The 14,339-nt window shown below is 38.2% G+C and overlaps 2 protein-coding genes across 5 annotated transcripts in view; both read right to left on the minus strand.

Annotated features, from left to right (window-relative positions):
- The window catches only part of FAM149B1 (family with sequence similarity 149 member B1), a 34,692-nt gene extending 20,367 nt beyond the window's left edge, over positions 1 to 14,325 (minus strand). For 2 of the 4 annotated variants that reach the window (XR_014796862.1, XM_084904943.1), the window contains exons 1-6: positions 14,100 to 14,320; positions 10,810 to 10,914; positions 10,190 to 10,319; positions 3,334 to 3,476; positions 2,400 to 2,516; positions 540 to 707 (exon numbers count right to left, since the gene is read on the minus strand). Coding sequence is in view for 3 of the 4 variants with exons in the window: in XM_084904943.1 (XP_084761069.1) it covers positions 540 to 707; positions 2,400 to 2,516; positions 3,334 to 3,476; positions 10,190 to 10,319; positions 10,810 to 10,914; positions 14,100 to 14,164 (728 nt within the window). In the remaining variant the exon portion in view is untranslated. Of the gene's footprint in view, positions 1 to 539; positions 708 to 2,399; positions 2,517 to 3,333; positions 3,477 to 10,189; positions 10,320 to 10,809; positions 10,915 to 14,099 lie in introns of those variants that run through there. The other 2 variants (XM_084904942.1, XM_084904944.1) reach the window with 2 other exon arrangements.
- Positions 1 to 14,339, minus strand: part of NUDT13 (nudix hydrolase 13) — a 438,779-nt gene that overhangs the window by 381,444 nt on the left and 42,996 nt on the right. The gene's annotated exons all lie outside the window — the stretch shown is intronic.

Here is a 14,339-nt window from a genome sequence, read left to right on the forward strand (position 1 = left end):
CTTTTCCTCGGACAAATCATTTAACTACTCTGACTCTCATTTATCCTGTAAAGAGGGTAAATAATACTATGTCACAAAACTATTGTCAGACTACAATAAGAATAGATATAAGTAAGCATCATTAATTATAAAGTCTGTGCTGAGTATAAGATTTTTATATGAACTGTATATAACTTTTTTTAAAACAGGATTTATGTAAATGAAGTTCACACCTCTTTTAAAAATTTTCAGTGATTCCATGAATTGCTGGTGATAATTTACAAAGGGTAAAATCAAATTATGTGGGGGGAAAAATTAACTCATTTTAAAATGTTTAATGTCAAGAAGAAGCAAATGACATGTGCAGGATGCCTGGTTTGTGGCAACAGCAGGGATTTATATAAACTAAGCACATGAACTCTGGATACCTGAGAAGTAGTGGAAAAGATGTAACAACAACACAAAATGACAATTATAGGTAATACTGGTAGTGTACTTTAGAGAAAATAGGGGTTAATATGTAAGAGATGAGAAAGAATCTTAAAAACCAGAATACTCACATATCCGTGCGGTCGAATGCTAAGTATTCCTCTATTACTCCTTCAGAGAGAATTACACAGTCTTCCTCTTCTTTTTCCATAGAACACAAGCTAGGGGATTTGGCAATGGAAGATGGTTTATGTACATAAGAAGTTGAGAAATGTAACTTCTTTCCCCTAATACCAAATCTGGGAGAAAGAAAAAGAAAATATTGATTAACACAAATAGCTCTCACAGTTCAAATTCCCTTGCCCTGATGACACTTCCTTAACTACTATAAACCTTAATGCTTTTAATTCTCAGAGCAGGAGGGGTAAATACTAGCCATAGACATACTCTGCTTAGGTATATTATGCAGTATTGAATACTGCTGGTTATCTTTTCAGATGCAACAGCTGTGGCTATAAAATAGATTTTTTAAAAACTAAGCATACTTATATTCATAATTACATCTTTAAAGGCACTTCAGGCGGTTATGTGCTTATTTCAATAATTTTATCATTATTCAAAATGCATGCTCTTTAAAGCCAGGCATCTTCTCTTATTTATATTTAAGTTTTTCTTCAAACCCAGGTATTCATTGAATATGTGATGATTTCTTTACTTCAGCAAGCTTAATGTGGAGAAAGTCAGACAGATCTGAGCAATACAATTTTGTTTTCCAGCAAAGAAAGTAAAGTTTATTAGTTGAGGAACTGGCCCGGAGTCCCAGGTGAGCAAATCTGCTTAAAGACTTGTCTTTCAGAGGATGGGTTATATAAGAGGAATGACACTAATCATGGTGATAAAGGAGCTGAATTATGGTTAAGGTCATGGTCTCTACTGATTAGTCGGTTCCAGGATAGGAGGTATTTGATCATTTGAGTAATACCATTTTTAAAAATGGCTCTTAGTTTAACTAAATATTAGAGACGAGAGGCCTGTTGCATGGATTCATGAGCCCTCTCACAATCCAGGACCCCTCGGGGGATGTCGGACTTCCGGTTTCAGCCCAATCCCTCCAGGCCAGGCCGAGGGACCCCACTGGTGCACAAATCCGTGCACCGGGGTCTAGTAAGCATATAAAAATCTTTGGATAATCTCTTTCCGCCCTCCCCCTCCCTCCTTCCCTCTGAGATTCATCAGTCTGTTCCATGTTTTCCATGCCCATGCGTTGAGCGTCTCCTCCTGATGATCCTTTTACAGTAGCTACCAGTTGAGCAGTTGAACAGTCGCTTAGGCTCATATATATATGGATAACCAAGATACGCTTTATATTATTCTTTATACTTTTTTGTACCTTAGGTATTTTTTTAAATGGGGGAAAAAAGAATAAATCTATGGCATTTTTCAGCAAGGCCAGTGGTAAAATCTTACTGGAAGACATTTTGGAAATATGCATTAGAAGCCTTCAAATAAATATACCTGTTAATTCAGTGATTCCATTTATTGGTATTACCTTCAAGGATGTGCCCTATAAGATTTAGCTATAAATTTTTCACAGAATTGTTTATCATTGTCAAAAATTAAAGCTATCCCAACAATTTCAAAATACAGGTTTGAGGACTGGTTGTTTAAATAATGGCATATTACAGAGAACAGATTGACAGTGATCAGAAGGGATGGGGTTTAAGGGCTGGGTGGATAAGGTGAAGGAATTAACCAAAAATAAAAAACAGAAAAACCTTCACAGACATAGCCTTACTTTCTTTTCAAATTCTTTGGGATAAAGTAGTTCTTCACATTCACTTATTTTGGTCAATATTTTATTTTCATTTGAGAAATAAAAACTCTACTTTAAAGCTGAAAAAAGTAGGAAGTATTTTAATTCCTTAATATACTGGTAGAATATAATACTTGGGCATTCAGATACATAAATACTTACATATCAGAATACTTACATAGTAGAATCTCTTTCTTGAGACAATGTTGCCTCATGTGAAGCTGAAATAGCAGAAGGAGATCTAGGGTACAGTTCATAACCTTCACTTGGAGTGATTATCTGCTTACCCAAAATCCTTCAAAATGAACATAAAAAGACAATTAAGCACCTTTACCTGGCATGAATAAAAAAAATGTAGATATTTTCGGAACAAGTAGCTGGGCACTAATAGAGGTCTACTATACCCTTATTCTGATACTGATTAAGAATTATTTTTAAGAAAAATGTGAATACAGAGCTTTATTAAAGATCTCTCTCTCTCTCTCTCTCTCTCTCTCTCTCTCTCTATATATATATATATATATATATATATATATATATATATTAGACATGGAAAAGATAAAGCTATTGTAGTCACCCCCCCGCCCCCATAAAAATCCAAGGAAACTGAGCAAACATTTGTAATTTTTTCCTCCGTCCTCTGTATTAAACCTGTCAAAATGGGTGACAGCCAGACCAAATTAATGAAAATCATGAATTATATTCTTTAGAACATGAAGCTTTATAAATTAGTATGTGTGTTAAGTGCACTTTTAAGGTTTCTGAAATAAGATTCCCAACAGCTTATGTGTGCTTTCAACTATAATTAAGAATTTACCTGTAGGTAAGAATGTAAATGTTTACATTTTCTGACTCACTCAAAAGAAGGGCTTTTGGACAGCCACAATACACACAGTATCTCGGCTGAGGTATAGAAGTTGTTTTACAGGTACAGAAATTGACAGTTATGAAAACTCCAAAAAACTTCCATCATCTTGATTCTCTCTCAACTGAAGCTTCACATTCCATGGCCTTATTTACGTTCATCAAAGCTGTGCTCATAAAGATTCATAATACAAGCTTTTCAAGTTTTAGTATTACCCATGAACATGTTAGCGTTAGGGCTTCAATACCTGAGGTGAGGAAAACTGCATGTCCACTGCTGGCACTCTTCTTGCAGACTCCTAGTGTGTATGCTCAACTTCTGCTCATACAAGAGCTCGTCAATGGCTATGAACATTGCCTGGACTTTTTCAGTGGCATTTTGATCAAGTTTCTAGAAGAAAATATCACCCCAAAATATTTCAGTGAACTTCAATCTCCATTAAAAGTCATAAAGATTGAAAGCAGACAAGATTTTGTTTTGTTTTCAATATTTAGTCCATTTGATATACTGTTGAATTTCCACAAAAGTTAGTATTTTCAGATCTTAGAATATTCAGCTGTCTTCCCTATTTCTGTTTAAAGAAAACGTATAGAAATATCTACCTTTTTAAAGTAACATTTTTTCCATAAGAAAAATACTGTATTGTAATCATTTTTGAAAAATCCAGAAAGTATAAAGAAAAAGAAAATTACCAATAATTCTACCACTCAAGATAATGATTGCTGATTTTGATATAGGTGCTTGGAGATATCCCAGTATTCTTTCAGAGCTTAAGGTAGACAACTCAGTATATCCTAGGGAGGGGGAGTCTCCGCTCTCAGTCCGGGACCCCACGCAGGGGTCCTCAAACTTTTTAAAGTGGGGGCCAGATCACAGTCCCTCAGAGACCTGGAGGGCCGGACTATATGAACTACTAATTCCTACTGTAACACCTCGGCTGTGCTCACTGCCCAAAAAACCTGGCGGGCCGGATCAGACTCCTCTGCGGGCCGCATGTGGCCCGCGGGCCGTAGTTTGAAGACCCCTGCCACAGGGGATGCAGCAGTGCACCAAATGGCAAGTGGCCGGGAAGAAGCCCAAATCTGGGCTCATCTTACCCCCACAGAGTTTGAAAAACTGTTATTCATAAAAACATATGTATTGTCTTTATAGTTAATCTTCATATCTACTTAGCAAGCCCTTTTTTACTGTATAGAAGCTGACATTCGTTTTTATAGTGAAAATATGTATTTCTCATTTATACTTTTAAATAATATTTTTAAAAATTAATTTCAGAGACAGGAATGGAGAGAGAAACATTAATGATGAGAAAAAGCCACCATAGGCTGCCTCCTGCTCACCCCCTACTGGGGGTCAAGCCCACAACCTGGGCATGTGCTCTGACCAGGAATTGAACCACAGTCTCCTGGTTCACCGGTTGACACTCAGATGGACTGTCATGTTATACTTTTGTCCTTTTAAAATATATTTTTATTGATTTCAGAGAGGAAGAGGGAGACGGAGATAGAAACATCAAGGCTGAGAGAGAATAACTGATTGGCTGCCTCCTGCATGCCCCACACTGGGGATCGAGCTCGCAACCTGAGCTCGTGCCCTTGGTCGGGATCGAACCTAGGTCCCTGCAGTCCGCAGGCTGACATTCTGCTCACTGAGTCAAACTGGCTCTGTGCTTTTAAAAGAAGGTATAACTTTTCTTACACTGGAATGTAAAAAGGTGTATAAGTACAGATGAAGTAGAGAGTAAGTAGAGATTCAGATAATGTAACACTAGAGTCCTGGTGCATGAATTTGTGCACAGGGGATGGGGGAGAACTACGGGAGGTTGGCCACTGGCTCTGAGGAGGGAGCTGGCCCTTGGCCCCCTGAGAAAGGGGCTATATCCTTGGGTGATATCTGAGAGCAGGTTTCAGCCCTACGGAGAATGACCAATTGCTATGACACGTACTGACCACCAGAGGGCAGAAGCTCAATGCAAGAGTTGCCCCCTGGTGGTCAGTGCACTCCCATAGGGGAAGTGCTGCTCAGCCAGAAGCCCTGAGCGCAGCAGTTATGCTTTTAAAAGCATAACAGGAGCCTCTCCCATCTCTGCAGCAGTAAGACATTCCCCAAGGGCTCCTGGGCTGTGAGAGGGCAGAGGCCAGGCTGAGGTACCCCCGAGTGCATGAATTTCATGCACCGGGCCTCTAGTATAGGATAATTACTTTACTTTCCTGATGAATTGGACTTTTTTCATTATGAAATGACTGTGTTTCTAGTATAATTTTATCCTAAAGTTTATTTTGTGTGAAATCAAATTTAAGGAATTTTTATGGCTGCCTTAGCTTTTTAAGTTCTTTTATTGAACTTATTGGGGTGACATTAGTTAATAAAATTATATAGATTTCAGGTGTACCATTCTATAATACATCATCTGTATATTGTATTGTGTGTTCACCATTTATCCCTTAAATCTCCTCTTTTACCTCCCTCTACCCCCTTTTACGGGTAATTACCATACTGGTATCTGAGTCTATAACTGAGTATTATTATGTGTGTGGTTGTTTTTTCGGCTTAATCCCTTCACCGTTTTCACCAAGCCCCTAACTTCCATCCCCTCCAACAGCTATCAGTCTCTTCTCTGTATCTATTGGTCTGTTTCTATTGTTTATTTTGTTCATTAGATTCCACATGAGTGAAATCGTATGGTACTTGTCTTACTATGATGGGCTTACTTCATTTATTTAGCATAATGTTCTCTACGCATACTATTATAGCTCTACCCATACTATTATAAAGGGTAAGATTTCATTCGTTTTTATGTTTGAGTGTTATTCCATTGTGTAAATTACCACAGCTTTTAAAAAAAAAAAAAAAAAAATATATATATATATATATATATATATATATATATATATATATATATTTATTGATTTTTTACAGAGAGCAAGAGAGACGGATAGTTAGAAACATCGATGAGAAACATCGATTAGCTGCCTCCTGCACACCCCCTACTGGGGATGTGCCCACAACCAAGGTACATGCCCCTGACTGGAATCAAACCTGGGACTTTTCAGTCTGCAGGCCAACGCTCTATCCACTGAGCCAAACCGGTTAGGGCTCCATACTACTTTCTACAATGGCTGCACCAATCTGCATTCCCACCAACAGTGTACAAGGGTTCACATCCTTGCCAACACTAGTTGTTTCTTGATTTATTTGTTTGTTTGTTTGTTTCTTGATTTATTGATGACAGCCATTCTTGGATCCCCATTGCCTTGGCTTTTCATCTTTGGACCCTTTCATGTCTCCTCTGCATCTGCACACTGACTCATTGCCAGCCAGGGATGTACAGACAGCGTGGACCCTCTCTGATCTCTTCTGCATGGATATATGGAGAGTTTAACAGGGTCTCCTATGGCTGTCTAATTTTCAAGACCTCCTTGATAAATTTCTCGATAGTCTGCCAATCTACATATTGCCCAACCAGTACTGAAGCCTCAGGCTATCTGAGCCACTGTTTTTACTTGTTCATGTGCCACTGACTTCGCTACTGTTATTGACAATGATTTTGGGTACAGGGTTCATCCAAGTTCCACTCCACATGACTGAGTCCTCTCTGGTGTTGAAGCTGCTAGTTTTCACAGCTTGTGCCTTTGTTGTTGAACAGATGCTCACTGTTCCTAGCTCAAAGTTCTGTTGATTTTCATTAATAACTACTACTATGTTTGTTATGTACCTTTGTTCAGTTTTCAGTCCTGAAATGGCTGCTTTTGACCACTTTATCCAGTTTGTTGCTTTTTAGGAAAAGGATTCGCCCAGCTACTCACTCTGCCATACTCGAAGTCCCTTCAGACATAATGTTCTTTTATTATATTGTCTTTGTCAGGTTTGGGCATCAATATTAGTCTGGGTTCATTTTTTAAAAATACATTTTTATTGATTTCAGAGAGGAAGGGAGCAGAGAGAGAAACATCAATGATGAGACAGAATCATTGATTGGCTGCTTCCTGCATGCTCCCTACTGGGGATCGAGCCCCAATCTGGGCATGTGCCCTTGACCGGAATCAAATCTGGGATCTTTCAGTTTGTAGACCGACACTCTGTCTACTGAGCCAAACTGGGCATAAACTAAGGCTTATGCTGGGTTCATAAAGTGAACTGAAAATGCTCCTATTTATTAGAATAATTTTGTGTAACTTATTTCTTCTCTAACTATATTAATTCCATAGTGAAACCACCTGAGCCTAGAGCTTTCTCTATGAGAATCTCGTGTTTACTCTACCAGGTAACCCTGTGTAAAGTGAATCCCCCTCACAGGAACTCGGGAGTCTCTCTAGATATGCCAGGTTTCTTTATCTAGAAATGGCTACAAGTGGAAGCTGATGATTTGTAAGCATTTTGTAAATTTGAATTGCTTCAATGAAATTGTGACTTCCTGAGACCTGGACCATGATTTCCTACCTTACCTGAGAGAGGCTCACTGTTTGATGGTATGTACAAATTAATCTGAAGGAACATTTTAAGACATCTTCATGAGCTGTTTCCACCCCCCGTCGATCACTTCTTTTACAGCAAAAGTAGTCTGCCAGGTATGGTAGTTGTTTCTTTTGTGACATTTTGGGGTGGAAAAGGTGGATGTGATGAAGCCAGTAATTCAAGACTCAATTCCCTCTCATGTTGTGCTTTTTTGCTTTTGCAACAGAGTATACGAAATAGCTTCTAAAAGCTCCAGGTGCAAGCTGGGAAGAATCTCGGTGACTGTAATAACATGGTGACAACACTTGAAACCCAAATTAAACTTCTGTTACAATCTCACCACTCAGTTTATTTTTTAGCAGCTTAATGGGTACATTTTATTTTATTTTTTTAAGCCTCAACCAACCAAGGAGATTATATATATATATATATATATATATATATATATATATATATTCTTTTTTTTATTATTAATACAGTAAAAGGGAGGGAGAGAGACAGAGAAAAACATCAATATGAGAAAGACACTGATTGGTTGTCTCAAGGGAGAAGGGTGGTTGGTAGGGTAGGATCAACCAAGGTACGTGCCCTTGACTAGTATCAAACCTGAGATCCTTCAGTCTGGGATCTGAAGCTCTAACCGCTGAGCAAACCCAGCTAAGGCTAATAGGTACATTTTAGAGTTTTCCACTTGGTGTGAAATTAGATCCTCCCTTACAAATGTTGTAATTAACATCACTCATAACTTGAATATTGAAATACGCCCTGGCCAGTTTGGCTCAACTGTTAGAGCATCAGCCCATGGACCACAGGGTCTCTGGTTTGATTCTCAGCCAAGGGCATGTACCTGGTAGCAGGTTTGTCCCTGGCCCCTGTTGGGGCATGTGCAAGAGGTATCCAATCGGTGTTTCTCTTTCTCCCTCCTCTTTCTCCCTTCCCCTCAATGTAAAAAAAAAAAAAAAAAAAAAAAAATCAATGGGAAAAAATATTCTGTAGAAGATTTTAAAAATGCATAATTGAAACTAAAAAAAATGAAATAAAGTGAATCACCCTTATAATGTTCTATTTCTGCACCCTTTCATCTACTTAGAGCTCTACTGTCCCATATCCCCAAGTACATGTCTGACAGGAAATGTGCTCAATACTTGTTGAATAAATAAAAACTGAAAACCCAAGTACCAATAATGAGGGAAAACTCAATTATGATACATTAAAACAAGGAAATGTTATATAAATATTCAAATTGACAGGTATGGAAGAAATAAAAGAAAATATACTTATATGAAATAATGGAGAATGAGAAACTAGACCACTGGGATGCACATATATCATATAACCATGTAAAGAAAGTATATATACATCAAAATTAAAATGCCTGGAAAATAATTCATGGTGATAATTATAGGTTTCAACAATTAGCAGACATTTTGCAAAGGAAGCAGGTTGCTGACAACAATATAGTATGAAGTCCATATTATGGAAAAGTGCTTACAAAATATTAAGTGAAAAATAGATCATAACATTGTACGTACACCATGATTATGGCTAGGCCAAATTAAATATAGATTGAAAGTGGATTCAAAAAACCCCAAACCTATTGCATCAAGGCGATAAACATGTATAAAATTTGTCTTAAATTAAGAAAAAAAATTTTTTGAATTTTTAAAAATAATATTTTACAGGGGGGGGCAATGTTAAAATATGTACATAGATAATAATTTAATAAAAAATGTAAAAAAAAAAAGATACACTGGGGGGAAAAATTAAAAAATAAAAAGCTAAATAATAATAATAATAATAATAATAATAATATTTTACAATGGGAGATAGCCATAAATAAATAAATGAAGAAGTAAGTACTAGTAAATAAGTAAATCTCAACACCCAATTAATAAAAAATAAATAATGTCTTGGGAAATATCTTTAGTACGTTTTTCTAATCTACACCAATAAAAAATATGCAAACTGACAGTACCTCTGAAATACCCATCAGCCAATCAGGAGTGAGTATGCACATTAACCCAACAAATAAGGTAGGTTAATTTGCATATGCAGGCGCAGTGCGGCGAGCAGGACACTTGCTATGAGGGAGAGGGCAGGGGGCAGAGGGAGCTACAGGAGCAGTGCTCCGGCTGGGAGCCAAGACCTGCAGGCTCCTGGGTGGCCAGGAGCGAAGCCAGGGTTGAGGAAGGCCTATTGTTATATGAACCTTTGTGCAATGGGCCTCTAGTATATATAAGAAAAAATATATAAAATCAGAACTATAAAAACTCTTTTTAACCTGCTCTTTTTCATTTAGCAATATATAATGGCTTAATGATAAACTTTCAAAAACATTTTAAACAAAGTAAAGTTAGTGTTACATTGGTGAAGAGACACATTAGTGACCTGAGCACAGCAAAAGGAGTAAATACAGGCCCAGATCCATACTAACCCACAGTTGTTTATGTAAGCAAACTTAAAAATCCACCACTATATCTATAAAATAAAATAAATGTTGAGAGGTGAAGACTGAAGCTTCTTTACAAAAGTATTAAAATGTAAAGAAACAATGGAGGAGAGTGAAGGAATGAAAAAGACTGATAAATCCTAACTCCCAGAATAATCTCCCAAGTGCTGCTCCCTTAGACCAAACACATAAAACTCACACCATATCCCCAGGAGAAGTCCGAGCTGCCTTCGGTAGAAATCCCCGTGCCTGTATAACTTGGAAAAGCAGACCTTGAATCCCCAGTGTCAGTTGATGTAAAAGGTGATTCTTGTGTGATGTCAGACTCACTAAAGGCAGAATTTGGAAGGGAAAGAGAAAACATTAACTACTCAGCAATTATGTGATAAGCATATGTACAAATATATCCAAAGAAGCAAAAAATCAGTGAAGAACTTTAAATTTAAACATCATGAAAAAGTCCTAATTTCTATAGAATTGATGGCAGTCATTGTACATAATTCTAGTCAGTTTATAATGAATACTTTAACATTCTACCTGTAACATGTACCTTTGCCAACTAAAGACATTTCAGAAATATAGGTAATATCTGCACTTGTTTGGCACTTTCACAGTTTACCAAGAAACATTTACAAATATTAATCCCATTTCACCCTCATGACAACCTGGTGATGCAGAATTCAATGCCATTTTAAAGACGAAGAATCTGAAATTTGTTTTGTTTCATTAGTACAAGGCTTGATACCAATCCTAAGCTAAAAGGACAAAACCTTTGCCATTATCAAGTATAAAAACAAACAAATACCATTGTGTTACTACCTTTGGGAACTTGTATCTTTTTCATGGCTGTCATTGGTAGAAGAAATTTCATCCAGCTGCTCTGGAAGGGGATGATGATTAAGAGCATATTTTGTTATTCCTTTCCTGTGAAAGATAAAAAGAAAGTTATATTTCCTATAAACAAAAACATACCTTTCAGAAACTTAGTTTAGGCGTTTTTCACCTACTTCTTGCTGCTCTGGAAATGCATTGTCCAATACATTAGCCATGAGCAGTTACAATGTGGTTAGTCAGAAATGAGATGCATAGATACATTTTAAGTATAAACACAGGATTTTGAAATACAAGAATGTACAGTATCTCACTAATCATTTTATCTTATGTTAAAGTGATAGTGTTTTAATGAGTTAAACAAAATATATTAAAATTAATTTCACTGTCAATTAAAAATAAGGTATAACCACACAACAATAGAAAAGATAAAATATGACGATAACACAAAATACAGGTGAGGATATGGAGAAACTGGGTGTGTCTCTCATATATTGCTGGTGGGGAATGTGAAATGGTACAGCCACTCTGGAATAGTTTCGTTTTCTTATAAAACTAAACATGCATTTACTATAAAACCTGGCCATTGCATTCTTGGACATTGATCCCAGAGAAAGGAAAACTTATGTTCATTTAAAAATATGTATATAAATGTTCACAACAGCTTGCTTTATCATTTTAATATAACTGAAATGTCTTTTGATGGGTGAAGGGCTAACCTCTGGTATATCCACAATGGAATATGATCCAGAAAAAAAAAAGTTACATACTGTATGATTCCATTTATATAACATTCAAAAATTACAGAACTATAGAGCTAGAGAAAAGATTAGTAGTTATCAGAAGATGGAGAAAAGAGTGGATGTGACTAGAAAGTGATACACAAAACTGTGTATGAAATACTATCTTGATTTTTATAGGTGGTTACACAAATTGGTATATGAGACTAAACAAACACACACACAAAGGAGTGGCTATAGAAACTGGTAAAAAGTGAATTAAGACATTGCAGACCAGTAGTTTTATTGCTAGCTTTATCCAGTGCCAGATAAGTTTCTACTGAACAAGTACAAAAAATGTTTTACATAAATGTTAAAGGCACGCTTTAAAATTAAATACCCATTGCATTTTTTAAAACATTTTATTGATTTTTTTAGGGAGAGGGAGGAAGAAGGATAGAGAGTTGGAAACATCGATGAGAGAGAAACATCGATCAGCTGCCTCCTGCACACTCCCCACTGGGGATGTGCCGGCAACCAAGATACATGCCTTTGACTGGAATCAAACCTGAGACCCTCAGTCTGCAGGCTGACACTATCCACTGAGCAAAACTGGTTAGGGTGACCCATTGCATTTTGAAGTTATTTATTACATGTTCTTACAAGCTAATATCCTTTTAAAGTATGTACTTTGTAAAATACTGTGTAATATGAAGCAAGAATTCTCGTGATCCATCTGCAATGTGTTAAGGAATGGTCTAATAGTATTATACCAATGTCAGGCTTTGAAATTATATTATCTATCTATATATATTAAAGCCTAAGCGACCGTTGGACCAGGGGGCAGATGCTCAACACATAGGCATGGAAACATGGAACAGATTGATGAATCTCAAAGGGAAGGGGGAGGAGAGAGGGCAAGAAGAGACTCCTCCAGAGAATCATCTTTTGGGAGAGTTATCTTAGGGAGTTTCAATTAACAGGAGAACAAGTAATGTAACTATATTTTTTCTGAATAATCACAATTTATTATAAAAGCAGATTTTTAGCTAATCCCTATTTGCTTTCTTAGGAAATAACTTTCTTCTAATTTCTAAAAAGGTTATTATCTGTACTGCTACTATGTAGATATCCTATTACTTTGTGGATCATAAGCTTCTGAAGGCAAGGAGATATCACAGAGTGGTTTTCTTCGTATGGTTACTGTACCAAGTGAAGTGGGAAGGGACAGGAAATGACCACTTTCTGAGGACCAACTCAACTATGTGTCACGTCTCGTGCCATCACTTTAGATACGCTTTTACATAAGGTCTTTTCCCTACGTTACAGAAAGGGGGGATCAAAAACTTAGTAATTTGCCTAAAAGTCACACGGCCTGAAAAGACCCTCGCCAGAACCCAGATATAACTGAAAAATAATAAGCTTGTTATTTCCATGTATAGTTAATAATAAATTGTATGGTTGCTAAAATTACATAGCTCATTGGGGGTTGGGGGATTGGAGTTAAAAACAAACCTCCAAGCTCAAAACCTATAGGTTACATAATCTTAACCTGTTTGATATGGCATCTTCTGGAAACACATACACACACACACACACACACACACAAAAAAAAAACACACAAACAAACAAACAAACAAAAAAAACCCTGAAGATAATCATACTCATTGAGCCGCTACAAGGATCAAAATGTGAAAGTCTGCATTAGTAAATGTATGACATCATTACTTACTAAATTACAACACTTCGCTAGGGGTGGGAGGTGTGTCTTTTGGCCAGAAATATTTGCTCTCTAAAGTCTCAAAGTAAATTATATGCATAACCCACGGACACACAACAGGATGGTGAAGACCTGGGGTGTGTGTGTGAGGGGCTAGAAGAGGTCAAGGGGGGGGGGGGGAGGAGGGAGACATATGTAATACTTTCAACAATAAAAATTTAAAAATAAAATGTAAAGACGTCTAAAAGCAAACATCCTTATGGATTCAGATGCTCCATTGTAGAGATGCAGAGGCAGTATATGTAATGGCTATGGCCACAGGGTTCAGAATCAGGTTGACACCGGAGCTGACACCTTCAGCTCCACCACTTTCTGGCTGAGTAGCCTGTAAACTGGGATCTTTATATGCAGAACGCAACGTAACAGTCCCCATCTGCTGTTCTTGTTGGGTAGGATTAAGTGAGCAAATACATGTAAGCATCTTTGCACGGTAGCCTGGCACTAGATAGAGTCACCTTTATTGTAACAGACAGCTATCGATAACTTCTTGGGTCGCCAGTGGCCAAGGCAGTGGGGCGTGAAATGCAGCCCAAGAGGGAAACGCAGCCCAAGAGGGCCAAGCCCTGGGACAGCACAGGTGGCTCTCTCTCAGCTGGAAATGTAAGTAGAAGGGGCAAAGTCCGGCAAGGCGGGAAGGAGAGAATTCCGAAGAAAATCTCCTTTCTCCCGCTGGGAGGGGAAGGAGCGAGGGACTGGTCACGAAGGGTCCCCAGAGCGCCCGCGCCCCCCCTCGCCTCCCCCGGCCGCGGCTGGGATGATGGAGCAGCGAGTGCACTCACAGCTCCAAGCTCTGTGGCACCGCCTTCCGAGTGTATCTGGAGATCATCCTCCTCCTCCTCCTCATTCGCGGCCGGCCCGGGCACGCCAGGGTGGGGGCCTCCAGGCCGGGCCCTCCGGCCGGCTCCTGTCCGGCACCCTCCCTCCACCTTCCAGCCCCGTCACGCCCCGTCGCCTAGACTCCGGACCGCCGCCTCTGCTTCCCCACCTCTCCGATCTTCCGTCCTCCCCACTTCCTGGCG

Source organism: Pipistrellus hanaki, assembly GCF_964339955.1.
Source record: "Pipistrellus hanaki genome assembly, chromosome: 14".
NCBI lineage: Eukaryota > Metazoa > Chordata > Mammalia > Chiroptera > Vespertilionidae > Pipistrellus > Pipistrellus hanaki.